At 47.4% G+C, this 15,603-nt stretch overlaps 1 protein-coding gene across 1 annotated transcript; it reads left to right on the forward strand.

Moving 5' to 3' along the window:
• Positions 1 to 2,185: 2,185 nt before the first annotated feature.
• LOC143504342 (E3 SUMO-protein ligase PIAS1-like) lies at positions 2,186 to 14,866 on the forward strand. Its single transcript, XM_076995891.1, has 12 exons — positions 2,186 to 2,340; positions 2,964 to 3,011; positions 3,134 to 3,224; positions 3,385 to 3,519; positions 5,750 to 5,855; positions 8,124 to 8,197; positions 8,629 to 8,789; positions 9,455 to 9,585; positions 10,433 to 10,616; positions 10,747 to 10,886; positions 11,048 to 11,088; positions 11,200 to 14,866. Coding segments are annotated over exons 1-12 (1,452 nt in total). The 5' UTR covers positions 2,186 to 2,338; the 3' UTR covers positions 11,539 to 14,866.
• Positions 14,867 to 15,603: the final 737 nt, after the last annotated feature.

Raw genomic sequence — 15,603 nt, forward strand, 5'->3', positions numbered from 1 at the left:
TGTACATAACACCTGTTTTGGCCTTTCATTATGGTTGAATATCTGAATAGTGAGTAATTGTCTCTATAACAGCACCTAAGAGGCGCTCTCTCTCTCTCTCTCTCTCTCTCTCTCTCTCGCTCTCTCTCTCTCTCGCTCTCTCTCTCTTTTCCTTGGCCTCCACTTCCCTTTCCCTCTACCTCCCCTCCCTCTCTCTCACTCTCACTCTTACTCCACCCCCTTCCTCTCCACCCCTTTCTCTCACTTCCCCTCCTCCCCTCTCCCTTTAGGTCTCTCACCCCCCCCCCCCCCCCCCATCCCCCACACTACACCCCCCGTATGCACACGCCTTGTATTGAGAGATAAGCTCTTTTCAGTGTCCTTCACTGTTGTCAGAATTACATTGTGTGTGTGTTTGTGCGCTTGGAATCATAAGGGGAGAGAGAAAGAGAGACAGGGGCTTCATTATTTGGCTTTCTGACTGCACTGCAGTGCACTGAGGCAGGTAATGTGTGTGTGTGTGTGTGTGTGTGTGTGTGTTGTGTGTGTGTGTGTGTGTGTGTGTGTGTGTGTGTGTGTGTGTGTGTGTGTGTGTGAGACAGACAGACAGAGATGAAGCAGAGAGATTGAGTTGCAGCAGTCCAGGTTATTTTAGGCTCCCTCCGAGATTACTGGGCATAGGTCGACACACTGTCCTTGTATACCTAAGGTAGACTGGCTATACCCTATACCAGGTGTGTGTGTGTGGAAGGGGCAGAGATGTGAGGCTGTGGATGTGGGCATGTAGGTTTAGGCATGCGGGTGGATGTGGGCGTGTGGGTGGGATGGGCGAGCGGTTTCATTAGTGGTGACGGTCTGAGTGGTAAAATGTGATCACGTGAACATGATTTCAGGAAAAGGACATGTAGGACCTGTTAGTATGACCAGTTTTTCCACAGAGACTCTCATTTGTTTCTCTGCCCGTGTCTTTCACAATCTCCCGGTTCCTCACTCACATTTAATCTTTTTGCTCTCACTCTCTTGTTCTCTTGCCGTCTCTCTCGGTTTTCAGACGTTTTGTTCTGTTGCTCAGCTGATGCAAGTGACCAGCTCAGATACACACAGCGTATGCATGGCTTAAGGGATTTCACTGCCCTGCCTTCCATTTTCTGCTTTTCCAGAATGTTCCCTCCACTGCTTGCATACGAGACTGCTATAGCAATCTGCCCTTTATCGAAGCCAAACATCTTTTTGACAGTATTCTATCCCGGGGGCCCGCTTTGACTACTCTTTATATGAAATATAAATAATTAACATGTAGTGCAGAATCAAAATTGCAGCTACAAAACCAATTGGCCGCATTGTAATATGGCCGGATTGCGCATACGCGGTTTCAGAATCATACAGGTCTTTAATTTTTGTATTTCTGATTCACACTCATAGGCATTGAAGCTAGTCTTCCTCACAGTGCTCTCTGATCCTCAGAAGAGGTCAGAGTTTCCCCCGAAACCAACGCTCTGCCTCCCTGCTCTGTGAACACGCCCCCCCCCTGCTCTGTGAACACGCCCCCCCTGCTCTGTGAACACGCCCCCCCTGCTCTGTGAACACGCCCCCCCCCTGCTCTGTGAACACGCCCCCCCCCCCCTGCTCTGTGAACACGCCCCTGCTCTGTGGTCGGAATAAGTGCACTTTCATTTGCATTTAGTACCACAATAACAAATTCGAGCCAAGCGTGACATTTTGTTCTAGCCATTCTGTCCACGTCGTCTTCTCGGAACAGACACGTCGTATTCTCAGCTTTTCACAGACATGTGCTTGGAGGTGCTTTCTCCTGGAAACCTGCTTACATTTCTGTAGAAGACCATCTTTCTTCCTTCCATTTCTTTTGTTTTTTTAAACCAAATGCATGTTTTTGATTAGAAAATGGAGACCATCTCGGAGATGATGGTAGTGGCTCATCTGATGAGAATCACCATAAACAGAGAAGGAACCCGGTCCCAGTTTAGCCCTGTAAAATAAGGCTTGTGGTTTTCAGCCGTGCTACGATTTCTCATCAGGTGTCACTGCGAGGATTTTTTTTGTCACACGCTTGGGTTTACATTTCCTCTTGTTTTATTGGTCATCATAGTCACGTGTGTGTGTGTGTGTGTGTGTGTGTGTGTGTGTGTGTGTGTGTGTGTGTGTGTGATAGCAAAACAAGCCAGAAAAAAGGAAGTGTTACGTGACCTGATGTTGATTGGTTGCAGATGCTGACGTCTCTGTACCCCCCCCCCCCCCCTCCCCCTTTGAATTCCCAGCTTCAGACAACAGCCAGCGCTTTCAAGAAACGTGCTTCGCTTTCGCGCTAACGCCACAGCAAGTCCAACAGATCAGCAGCTCGATGTAAGTGTCTCTGGCCACTCCGTGGGCGTGTTGAGAGTGCTCACACACTGACGCAGGACTGGAGGGACCGGCCCTCCCACAGCACCTTCAGTTTGAACATGTGTCCCATCTGTGGGTCAGCGCTACCATTATATCTCCTAGCCAGGGTTAAAGAAATGCCCCCACTCCCTCCTTCTTCATTCCTTTGTTTCCTGATAACATAGTGTGTTTATAAGTACGCTGCACTTATAACGTGGATACAGGCCAGACACTCTCCTCAGTCAGGCTTCCATGAGAACACTTTCATGCTTTGTCTGTCACCACTACATCAGCATGTTGAGTGTGAAGTGTTATACTGCCAAGGCACAAAATGTCTCTTCTTTACTGATTTTCATCTCTAAAACCCGGACTGTTTCCTGATAAAATAAATCCAGAACCCCCCCCAGCAGTGGATATGTGTCTTAGGAAGGCTGTAACTCAAAAGTCTAGTCTAGTTCAAAATATTTTTTCTTTCATTTGTTTATTTATTTTTTTGCTGAAAAAGAATGCAGACCTATTGGCTTTTTGGCTGGAATGTTGGGATTAGTTCAATGTTACCTTTAATGTTGGAATTAGTTTTTTATGACATTTGGTTTTGTGTTAAGGGACATCTCTGGGACCAAATGTGACTTCACAGTACAAGTGCAGTTACGGTAAGAAGTATGCATGTTTATGAAGTGGAACATTTTTGCTGGGAACTTCAAACAATTTTGCATCTCTTAATGGCCGGCCAAGTAATGTGTAATGTTTTATGTTTTGTCTGAATGCCACCTAGGTTTTGCTTATCAGAAACCAGCTGTCCGCAGGAAGACCACTTTCCTCCTAACCTCTGTGTAAAAGTCAATGGGAAACCGTGTAATCTTCCGGTGAGAAAGAGGCAAAGAGTCCCGCAATTCACCCGTCATTTAATAACCTGGAAAGACTCAAATTCCATAAGGCCAGAAAGGAAGCACGGAGTTCAGCTTTACAATAAGTGTTGTAAGCGTTATGGGAGCTTGTGTGATTTTCGTATTTTTGTCCCCTCAGGGCTACCTTCCTCCTACCAAAAATGGAGTCGAACCAAAGCGTCCCAGCAGACCCATCAACATTACCTCACTGGTCCGGCTGTCCACCACTGTTCCCAACACCATCGTGGTGTCTTGGACGTCCGAGATTGGCAGGGTGAGCCTTCATCTGAGCACCATGGCTTCATGGAGCCAGCTCCTCGTAGGGAGCCAGTCCCCCCCCCCCCCCCCCCCCCCCCCCCCACACACACACACACACACAGCTCCTCGTAGGGTCTAACCTTTATTCCTGCTCTAACACCCTTGATTCAGAGCGTGACGATTAGCTAAGTGACTCCTTCAAGAGCAATGCTGCCTGATGGGACTTCCGTGCAGTGCAGTGGCCTTCTGGGAATGCTGGCTGAAACCCCCCCACACACACACACACACACACACACACACACACACACACACACAGTGTAGTCCAGGAGACGTAGCGTGCACCATGGATTGGTCACGTCCGTCACTTTGTGAATGCACCTCTGTTCTTCACTGATAGCAGACAGCTCTCCTTAGGTTTGATCCTAGATATCCATTCACAAGGCCATGCTTACACAAGAATGCTCCACTGAAGACTTGCACCTGTGGTTGTTTTACATATACACCACCGTTTGGAGAAAACCAGCCAGTGATGCCTTCATTGTAAACTCAACTGGCAGAGAATTAGCTGTAATCTGAGCAATCCCAAGTCTATTGTTTGAATTTCAGCCTTTTTTACACGTAGTCCTCCTCTTACTTTAGGGACAGTCGGCTGCTTTGTGGTTTCTCTGTAAACCGTGTTCTGGTGGACCATTAATCCTTACACAAAGGAGCATTTAACGTGCTGGTCCAACCCAACGCCTCAGTCAGCAGTGGGGCCCGCAGTTGGGTGCTGACCAGAAATGCTGCATATGGGTTGTGAGGGCCTCAGCAGTGTGACGTTCTGGACTCCTCCGTCACTCAACCAGAATCGCACTGAGCATGCATGTCACTTCTCCTTGTAGCCCTTTGCGACCTTTTTGAATTCCTGCGTCTTCAAACATGCCAGACGCCAGTGTGTCCCTGGGGATTCTGGGTTATGTCTCTGGGTCACACGCTTCAGACATCGAGAACTTGCAGTCATGAACTAAACTAAATGTGTTGTGTTTGTATCCAGTTTGTCAGTGGTGAGGGGAGTGTCTATAAAAATGGCTCTGATTTCATATTTGGTTGCACCTACACAGATGTAAATACCCTTGTGTTCACGCTGACTCTCTGCACGTTCACTTCATCATGGTTTATTTAGTTTGAAGCTCATTGTACTGTAGTACAGTGCCAAAAACGGTCTGCCTCTTCTTTACAGACTGCACTATAGATCTGTAGACTGCACGCCAGGTTCCTGTAATGAATATCACATGGTATATTCCAGTGGTATATTGTTACAGCTCAACAAATACACATGCAGATGTCTGACATGCAATATAAATGAAATCCTGTAATATATGTGCTTATTTTAGGAATGTTAACCATAGCTGACAAGTGTCCAAGAGACACAGCTCGAAAACCAATTTTGTTTAGGCCAGCGACGAATCCTTTTTGAACGCATCATCTAGCCCATAATCACTAAATGAAAATGAAACCTGAGGAAGACTTGGCTATTAAAACAATACCTTAGGTTCCTGATTAATATCCTGCTCTCCGTGCAGTTCCCTGTTCTTCATGCGGGTCCTCACCCACATGCTCAAGAGCGGGGTCCTTCTTCCTGTGACATCACTTATCATCGTAGCACGAGTCTGTACTTGCTTGTGGCGTGACTACGAAGTGAGGCAAATTCCTCACCATTTATTTTTTCTATAATCTGAAGGTAGAGAGTTTGGAGACAGAGGCTGTGTCCCATCTAGCACCTTGTTTGACCTATAGTGCCCTAGCTAGGGTGTAAAAGCCATTAGCTCATGCACCATATAATTAGCCTGGTGTTAGACAGGCAGCCGTTTCATGTTCAGCCAGTGGTGAATTGTGCTTGCATTGCTGGCAGAGGCCATATGTTTGAGCGCTGAACTCCGAGAGTGTAATAGTGTGAATGTAATGATGTCAATATGTCAAAGCCTTACAGAGTTCTAAGGTCAAGAGCTTATTTTTATCCCAGTAAATACAGATCCTCTCATCACTGGTAATTCACCTCCGTGTGGGGGGGATGAGTTATGAAGTATTTAGATGGCGGGTTTCGTTGTTTTAATCAGGACCGACTACACGCATGACTGCGTTGTATGATTTGGATTGTGAAAAGCTATAACCACCCTGCTGATGTCATCATGAGACATAACTTTGCTGACATAATAAGCTATTCAGAATATTATTTTTGTCTGTGTGTGTGTTTGTGTGTCCCTCAGAGTTACTCAATGGCAGTATATCTGGTGAAGCAGCAGTCATCCACAGCCCTGTTACAGAGACTTCGTGCCAAGGGCATCAGGAACCCAGACCACTCGCGTGCCCTCAGTAAGAGCCTTCACCAGCTACACTCTCTGCCCAAGGGGCCTTCACCAGCTACTCTCTCTGCCCTAGAGGCCTTCACCATCTACTCTCTCTGCCCTAGAGGCCTTCACCATCTACTCTCTCTGCCCTAGGGGCCTTCACCATCTACTCTCTCTGCCCTAGGGGCCTTCACCATCTACTCTCTCTGCCCTAGGGGCCTTCACCATCTACTCTCTCTGCCCTAGGGGCCTTCACCATCTACTCTCTCTGCCCTAGGGGCCTTCACCATCTACTCCCTCTGCCCTAGGGGCCTTCACCATCTACTCTCTCTGCCCTAGGGGCCTTCACCATCTATCTACTCTCTCTGCCCTAGGGGCCTTCACCATCTACTCTCTCGGCCCTAGAGGCCTTCACCATCTACTCTCTCTGCCCTAGAGGCCTTCACCATCTACTCTCTCTGCCCTAGGGGCTTTCACCATCTACTCCCTCTGCCCTAGGGGCCTTCACCATCTACTCTCTCTGCCCTAGGGGCCTTCACCATCTACTCTCTCTGCCCTAGGGGCCTTCACCATCTACTCTCTCTGCCCTAGGGGCCTTCACCATCTACTCCCTCTGCCCTAGGGGCCTTCACCATCTACTCCCTCTGCCCTAGGGGCCTTCACCAGCTACACTCTCTGCCCTAGGGGCCTTCACCATCTACTCTCTCTGCCCTAGGGGCCTTCACCATCTACTCTCTCGGCCCTAGAGGCCTTCACCATCTACTCTCTCTGCCCTAGAGGCCTTCACCATCTACTCTCTCTGCCCTAGGGGCTTTCACCATCTACTCCCTCTGCCCTAGGGGCCTTCACCATCTACTCTCTCTGCCCTAGGGGCCTTCACCATCTACTCTCTCTGCCCTAGGGGCCTTCACCATCTACTCCCTCTGCCCTAGGGGCCTTCACCATCTACTCCCTCTGCCCTAGGGGCCTTCACCATCTACTCCCTCTGCCCTAGGGGCCTTCACCAGCTACACTCTCTGCCCTAGGGGCCTTCACCATCTACTCTCTCTGCCCTAGGGGCTTTCACCATCTACTCCCTCTGCCCTAGGGGCCTTCACCATCTACTCTCTCTGCCCTAGGGGCCTTCACCATCTACTCTCTCTGCCCTAGGGGCCTTCACCATCTACTCCCTCTGCCCTAGGGGCTTTCACCATCTACTCCCTCTGCCCTAGGGGCTTTCACCATCTACTCCCTCTGCCCTAGGGGCCTTCACCATCTACTCTCTCTGCCCTAGGGGCCTTCACCATCTACTCCCTCTGCCCTAGGGGCCTTCACCATCTACTCCCTCTGCCCTAGGGGCCTTCACCATCTACTCCCTCTGCCCTAGGGGCCTTCACCAGCTACACTCTCTGCCCTAGGGGCCTTCACCATCTACTCTCTCTGCCCTAGGGGCTTTCACCAGCTATTCTCTCTCCTCTAAGCATGGAGAGCTCTTATAATGCATGCAGATGTCCCTACATAAGAACTTGTTAAAACGGTGAAAGGGTAATGACTGCACTGATGCCCTGTGATCACTCTGATTCATTCATACTCTGTGTTTCTCTGTACATACAGAGAGCGTGCATTGGTACACACTGTCAATCTAAATATTACACTGTATTTAATGGTCTATTTGCACTGTAACAATTATAATGTAAAGCACTACAAAAAATTTTTTTCATAAGATGGAACACGTGCTCTGTAGAAAATGATATCGCATCCCTGATATAATCACAGACAGATCTGACATTGCCCTATTTTGCATGAACAACTCTGATGCGATGCAGAAGTCAGCCTCACAGAGTATCCGTGATGCTTGAATGGCCACATATTGCGTACAGCAGCCTATAAACTGTGTGCTCTAGCTTGTTAATGCTGAAGGAATGCCAGGGTAATTGCCACAGCAGGTTGTAAATTCTGCTCTAATGGCACCCGGGCTCAAGGCGGCCGCACCGGCGTGCACTGCTGATTTATCGCTGAGCTGTCTGGAGACCGGGCCCAGTTGCACGCGAGCCAGTAGTCACTAAGCGCGTCGCCGGTGGGCGAGGGTGGGCATCGCCTTCGCCCGCTCAGGGAGCGCGGGCTGTTCTCCACGGAGACCTCCGCTGGTGCCGGTACCAGCGGGTCACGTTGCGGCCGGTGTGACGTGAGGGTGACGTGAGGGTCCTTGTGCATTTGTTGGGTGGAGACGTTTCCTGTGGGTTTTATTTGTTCTTGCCTCTGTGGAACGCTCTGTCCCTCACGAGCACACGCTGTTGCTCTCTTCCTCCTCCAGTCAAAGAGAAGCTAACGGCAGACCCGGACAGCGAGATCGCCACCACCAGTCTGCGGGTGTCGTTGCTGTGTCCGGTACGTGCTGAGCGCGCACACACACACACACACACACACCCACCCGTACGCAGCATTGGTAGAAGTGCTGGACAAGCATGGGCTTGCAGCCTGATGGCCCTAAGTCTTACTTCAGTTAAAGTGTTAAGAGTTCATGGTGCAGTTTTGAAATGTTTTCATGATAACTTGCTGTTTGGAATTGTGATTAATACATGCTAATGCTCTTGTTAATCTTCATATGTCGAATATAACTGTTTTGTCAGTCATATTTTACGATAAGAGTCTGTCTGAATCTGTCTCCCTGCCTCTAACTTGTGTGTTTCTCTGTGTGCATGTGTGTGTGTGTGCATGCTATGCCTCTGTTTACTTGCATGTGTTATGACTCTGTGTGTGTGTGTGTGTGTGTGTGTGTGTGTGTGTGTGTGTGTGTGTGTGTGTGTGTGTGTGCACAGCTGGGGAAGATGCGGTTGATGATTCCATGCAGGGCGGTGACATGCTCCCACCTGCAGTGCTTTGATGCCACACTCTACGTCCAGATGAATGAGAAGAAACCCACCTGGGTGTGTCCGGTCTGCGACAAGAAGGCGCCTTACGAGCACCTCATCATCGACGGGTACGCCCCTCCCCCCGCAACACATTCGCCCCCCAACACCTCACACTCACTCATCAACAGCTGTGTTAGAAACTTACCTTGCGCCTAACTCGCACCCCCACTCACTGACCTCATTAGGTCCACCTGTCTCCTAGACGCATTTAGTGGGTTTACAGTTACCGGAGCCCATCTGTTGCCTAGCGCAGGTCAGCAGCTGTCCGCCCGCCACACTGACCACAGGGCCCAGCGTTGGGTGTCATGCTGATGTAGGTTTGTCAGCATTGCTGCTGGGATGTTTAGATGTCGCCCTCGCTGCTGGTTTCGCTGGTTTGAGAGAGGTCTGCCATTAAAAAAAAAAAAAAAACCCGTTCCTTGTTGGTCCTGTGGTCAGAAACTGGTGACTGAGGCAGGGTTGGAGGATGACTAACACAAGCTGTTCACAGGCAGCTGAGGGTCGGTAGTCTTCAGCACATATGCTGGGTGTATAAGAAATAGAAAGGGGATGGCAAGTGCAGCTGTAAGAGAAAAGAAATATAGAGGAAAATATAGAGGGGGAAAAAGGAATATATAAGCAGAAAAGATCTTGGAGGAAAAAAAATATAACAATTCTTCAACAAGTACTTCAGTTTGATGTGTGTACTGATATTTTCCCTCTCTCTCCCTTTTCCCTCCCTCGTTCTCTGCAGGCTGTTTATGGAGATTTTAAACAGTTGTGTAGACTGTGATGAGATTCAGTTTAAGGAGGATGGGAGTTGGGCCCCCATGAGGTCGAAAAAGGAAGTTCAGGAGGTGTCCGCTTCATGCAACGGCGTTGACGGTAACTTCCTGTTTCTGCCCCTTGTGTTTGGTCTGCAATAGCTGTGCACCAGCAGATGAGGAATAATGACTTCTTGTACTGTATTACCTGCTTGCTAATGAAATGTAATGATGGAATTAACTTTAAACTGTCTTTCAATTTTGTTTATCTGAAACACACATTCTAATCATGCATGATAATTGGCTTTGCTGAATATCATGTAACTGGCTATTTTTTCATTTAGAAAAAAGTCTTGTTACATTTGTGTGTGTATGTGTGTTTGTTCGTGTGTATGTGGTTGGCTGGGGCTTGTTAGCATTGCTAATAGCACAGCAGGTAAACACGGCACGTAGATGCCAAACAAACTGAGCTCTTGAAGGAACGACAGAGCTGGTGGATGTGTAATTATATCTGAAAGGTGTCTCTGTTCAGTTTTAACAGTTAATCAAATCATTTACGAGTTTTTGAAGTTTTGCAATAGCTGCCACGGACATGTTGACTCGGCACAGTTTATTTATATCAAAGGAATTTGTTGCACTGTTACAGTCTGAGTGGGGGAAGAATCAGCGTCTGTTCGCAGCCTTCATACATATTTCAAACCAACATGAAAGAATTGTTTCCCTCAGACGTGAAGAAGAGAATAATCCCTCCCCGTAGAAGTGAAGCGTGTGCTAATCCTCGCGCTGCTCAGTGAAGACATACCACCCATACCAGAGTCCGTCTGGGCCGCGAGTCCAGTTGGAAGGGAGGGACACACTTGCGCCCTCGAGCGCGGGGGGGAGGGGGAGGGGGGGGGGTGTTGGTTCCCCACTCTGTCCCTCTCTTTAGCTGCGGTTCAACCTGCTCTTTCCCCTCCCCGTGCGGACAGGCGCGTGCCGGACGTCGGCGCCCGAGCAGAAGTCCAGCTCCCAGACGAGCGGCGGCAGCAAGAAGGTGGAGGTGATCGACCTGACCCTGGACAGCTCCTCGGAGGAGGAGGAGGAGGAGGAAGAGCCCCTGCCCAAGAGGAGCTGCCCCTCCCTCTCTCCCACCTCACCTCAAATGAACAAGGGGTGAGTATGGTGGAGTTCACTATACTCCTGGCTTTTCCTGTAATTCCCCCTCAGGATCAATAAAGTGTGTGTGTGTGTGTGTGTGTGTGTGTGTGTGTGTGTGTGTGTGTGTGTGTGTGTGTGTGTGTAGAGTGTTGAATCTGTGTACACAGGCATCTCCTGTGAGTCGAACACCCAGCATGCCTCAAGTGGAGCCCAACTACATCCCCCCTCCACCACCCCTCATACAGGACTATCGCCACTACTATCCTACGCCCAATGAACTCACAGGTACACACACACACACACACACACACCATCAATGAAGTGTCATCGAATACAAAACTGTCATAGCTGTTGGAATATTGAATGTTAAATATCAATTACAGATATGACTTATGAACGTGTGTGTGTGTGTGTGTGTGTGTGTGTGTTCTTTCTGCTTTTAACAGATCTCAACTTTTTCTCCTTTTTACAAGGAGAGAATCATCAGGTAAGACGGCTCAAAGGAGAACTGAAGTTAACACTGCAATTAACAGCTACTACTAACACAGTACACATTCTCTTCTAATTATTCTCTCCACACCCCCCCTCTCCCTTTCAGCACTACAACATGGTGATGGCGGCCGCAGCCTCAGCGACTGACGACCATGACCTCCTCCTGAACCGTTTCCTGCCCTACGGCTCTCCGCAGCTCTTCCTGGACCCGCCGGGCACTCCGGTCAGCGGTGGCGGTGGAGGCGTGCACGTCCCTGCCGGCACCACCCACCACAGCTCCACCCACCGCAGCACCAGCACCGGCAGCAGCTCGGCGGGCAGCCTGGGGTCGGCGGGCAGCCTGCGGGACGCCCACGGCCTGCCGCCCTCCGCCCGGTCCGGCCCCGACGCCGCCATCGCCTCCGCACTCTACGGCGCCATCCCGGACGTCATTTCGCTAGACTGACGCGGGACCCGCGAACATCGGCGCCCCAAAAATAATAATACTTACAAAGACAGGATAGACGATCTACGTTGATGGGAGAAAAGAGAAAAAAAAACTAACGAAAAAAGCGAATAAGGAACGCAAGGTCTTTTTGTTGTTGTCGTTGTTGTTGTTTTCATAAACGAAGATGAACGTTGCCGTGTACAGAGAACAAATATATTTTCAGTTTTACCTTTTGTATATATAAACTCAAAAACAGTTTTTTGTTTTCCTACTCTACGAATAACTGAGGGTTTTGTCCTTCGTTCATTCGTTTTCTTCCATGGGGGGGACCGTTCCTTTGTTTAAAGTCCTCATTTCGTTCTGTCCTTGATTATACTGATGTTGTAATATTTTGTATCTTTTTAGTTGTTTATTTTTTCCTTTCTCGTCGCTGTGTTACATTCAGTACATTTCTGCATCCGTAGCGAAGGCGCGAGATTCCCACGCCGAGCCTCCGAGCCGCGCCTGCCCGTGCTCTTGCCCGCGCCGACACACGGACTCCGTTCACGACCCCGCGCTGGGCCGCACACGCTCTGTCCAGCACGGGCCGTCTTTGTGGTTTTCTCAACGTGCAGATTCTTTTAGAACACTTTTAAATGATATGAAGTATAACGAACTGTCGAGAAGCATTCCTCCCCCTTCAGGAACATGCTACGGAGAGCACATCCACGACTGACCGCCGTTTCTGAGCTTTTGTTTGTGTTTGTTTCTTCACGTATTTATACTCTCGAGCTCGCAGGCCTGTGTGCTGTCCGCAGTGTCACGTTGCCCTCTTCACCAAGACCTTGTGCGCAGTCTCTCCACTTGTTCTTTCTTTTCTTTTCTTTTTTGTACAATGCCAAAACTGACGCCACAGAGAATTCTTCCTCCTTCTTCCTGTCCTTCTTTCTCTCTTCCTTTCTGTCACATTGTGTATTGCTGCCAGTTGTTCCTTTGTGTTACCACGGAGAGATGAGCAGGGAGGTTCTAGTATTTCAGCCCAAGCCGTTATAAGATTTCTGGTGGAAAGAAAGTTTGCAGTCTAAGTTAACGTGAAAGTAAGCAAGAATCTGGACAGAGCTGTTTGAGCTCGATCCATGCTGGAGTAAGTTGTGTTTGAACTCCACTTGTAGGTAGGTAGCCCTGCCATTTGATCCATGCCAGTGTCCTGACAAGCTGGTGATTTGTCTGAGTTTGAGTCATCTGTGTTTGGTATGATGCATCTTTTCGACAACACGCACTCGTCTCCTAAAGCCACTCTTCATTCTGGTGTGATTTATATATGAGTTAGCAGACTTTGACCTTTTAGTCTTGTAGTCATTTTGAAAGTCACTCGTGACCTCACAGCCACTCCCCTCCATGCATGGATTAATATTTAGAATCCCTCTCTATTTATAGTGCTTCCAGTGTTAAAAAACTGATTGTGGATATTGAGTTTTTAATATTTCAAAATAAAAGTCATGGATAAAAGCAGATCAACAATGAATATTTTAAGCATTAAAATTGACTTCACTTTAGTTGGTGGCAGAGAGAGGTTTTCTGAGCATATTCAATGACAGCTGTCCTGATCTGGATCTGCATAACATTTATCTTTTACGGCTCAACACTTACTGTGTTGAAAAACCTATTTATTTAATAAGTACTATAATTTAATGGTGAAGGAAAAAAAAAACATCTTTTTGTTTGCTTGAGAGGATTTGGGATATTTAAAGGCTCCTGTTTGCTTGTGTGATTGTGTGCACGTGTGTGTGCTAAGGGGCAGAATGGGGCGTGTGTGTGTGTGCACACGTGTGCGCGTGCGCCTGCTCATGCAGTCTTTACTGTGTCACTTGAGTGTTTCAGGGTCTAAGCAATGCTCATATCTTGTCTCCTAAATCCTCACTGACTGAGATAATTATGATAGGCTTATCCCCTCAAACTGAATTTTATTACGTTACGTCATTCTCCATGTCCGTCCTCTCTGGTCCACATTTCAGTATTTACATATTTTTTTTCCCGCAACCTTGAGAGTACATAAAATAGTATTTAAAACCTTTTGGTTGGTTGACATCTCATGCAGTGTATGGTCTAGCAATGTTTTCAAAGTGTGTTGTTTTCCCCCACTGGTTATAACATTTGTTTGTCGCCCAGTAGACAAACCTAAACAAAGATGTTTCTTAAAGCGAAAACACTGATTAAATCAGCCTGAAGTCCAACATGTTGCAGCCACCACGGACCAGCGACTTGTATGTGATCGTGGCCCGGCGTTCTGCTTTTTAATGATTCATTCTCTTACACCCAATCTCAGCAGAGCCAGCTGGGATCTCGGCAGTGTTCAAAGCCCCGTGGACTCATAGTTGCAGCTCCTTGTGGAGTTTTTCCACTCCAGTGGCCGCTGCCAGTCTCGCGTTCTAATGGCTGCCGTTGGTCTCGTGTGTGTCCGACATTGTGAACATCTGGTTGCCTTGTCACCTCAGTGCAGTGGATCACACCCCCAGTAACGGACTTGCCTTGAGCTGTTGCTATGAGAACGGACGGCAACCAGAGTGCTCCACAGCCGACCTTAAGTTGCTGAAAAGAACGCGTTTGTGTCGATACGGTGTACCGCTAATGCCACAGCGTGTCTCTTTCATCTGTCTCTTTCTTGTGGGGGGCACTGCAAAGCCCAGGATAAGCATGTCTGCTTTTGAATGAAGAATAGTCATTTAGCAGTATTTAAGGAGAGCTCCTCCTGGTTCCCAACGTTGTATGTAAAAACATAGCTGGAGTTATTTATTCCTGAGCATACGAAAGATGTGTTTGTTGGACAGAGGCAACAACAAAATTTTGTGACTTTTGTCAAGTTTTGTCATTGATTGCCATGACGGCTAAAGTGTATGTGTGTCTGTGTGTGTGTGTGTGAGTGTATGACTGAGTGAGAGTGAGAACGTGTGCTTTATCATAAGGGTATATTGTGTGAACATGGATATTTCCGTGATGTGCATTCGTGTTCTGAAGTGGGATCTGAAACGTCATTAAAATGATTTCTATATTTTTAAATGCAAAAACTGTGCTACAAGTGGACTTGGTGTCTAAGTCAAATTTTATTTTATTATTTTCCATTTCAAATAAGCTGACATCTGCGCTCACTGCCTTAATTACACCTCCTCTGTCTCGCATGCCCTGTGAGAGAAATGTCTTTTTAAGGAGATGTGGAAGAAATATTGTACAGTAGAACAATGTCAGTTTGTATAAAGTACTAAGGGAAAAATATTTATTACATGCATTGGAAGAAATTGTTTACTTAATGAATGTTACCTGTTTATTTAGAGACGTTTAGATGTAATAAATGCATTGAGTTAACTTTGAATGACCTGTTCTTTTATTCTAGTAAAACACATTTATTTATGACTATTATCGAAATGTATTTTATAATGAGCGGTTAGCCTTGTTAAGAATGACACTGTAGGCAAATATACATCCAAACATGCCATGGGTTGAAGTTCTTGTGTAGTCGTGTAGAATATGCCCTTATGCTACAAAAAAATGTGAATCAGTCAAAGAAACGTCCTCCAGTAGACCGCCAGCTTGCCCCTAAAACCTCAAGGAATTACGGAAATGTATCCACTATAATGGAAGATGTCACCTCAATTGTGTATAGCATGTCTCATTTTAAACCTTTAAAACTTCAGGAATTCAAGCCAATTACTCGAGGAATTCTCACTAAGGTCAGGGATGTAACCGAAGAGGTCAGGTGACCGTACAGAAACATTCATACATCCATCACTCACCCATTCATACACCCATCACCTGCCTGTACACCCATGACAGGTAGACCAGATGCGTTGTGTGGATATGATTGCGTAAATATTCTCCGTTAACTTGTTGCTGTCCGTGTGTAAAAACAGCAGATGGCAGCAAACTCAGCCTTACGCGTCAAACTCTGACTCCCTCTCATGCTAGAATACAGACGTAACGACAATTTTATACTGTATTATAACTAAGTCATTCCGTCAGTGGCATATAAATGCTTTAATTCAGAACAATCGATAGAGAAATAATATCCACATATTTAGGCTAAATCGTGTCCTTAATCGCAATCGCAAT

Source organism: Brachyhypopomus gauderio, unplaced genomic scaffold (assembly GCF_052324685.1).
Source record: "Brachyhypopomus gauderio isolate BG-103 unplaced genomic scaffold, BGAUD_0.2 sc266, whole genome shotgun sequence".
Classification (NCBI taxonomy): domain Eukaryota; kingdom Metazoa; phylum Chordata; class Actinopteri; order Gymnotiformes; family Hypopomidae; genus Brachyhypopomus; species Brachyhypopomus gauderio.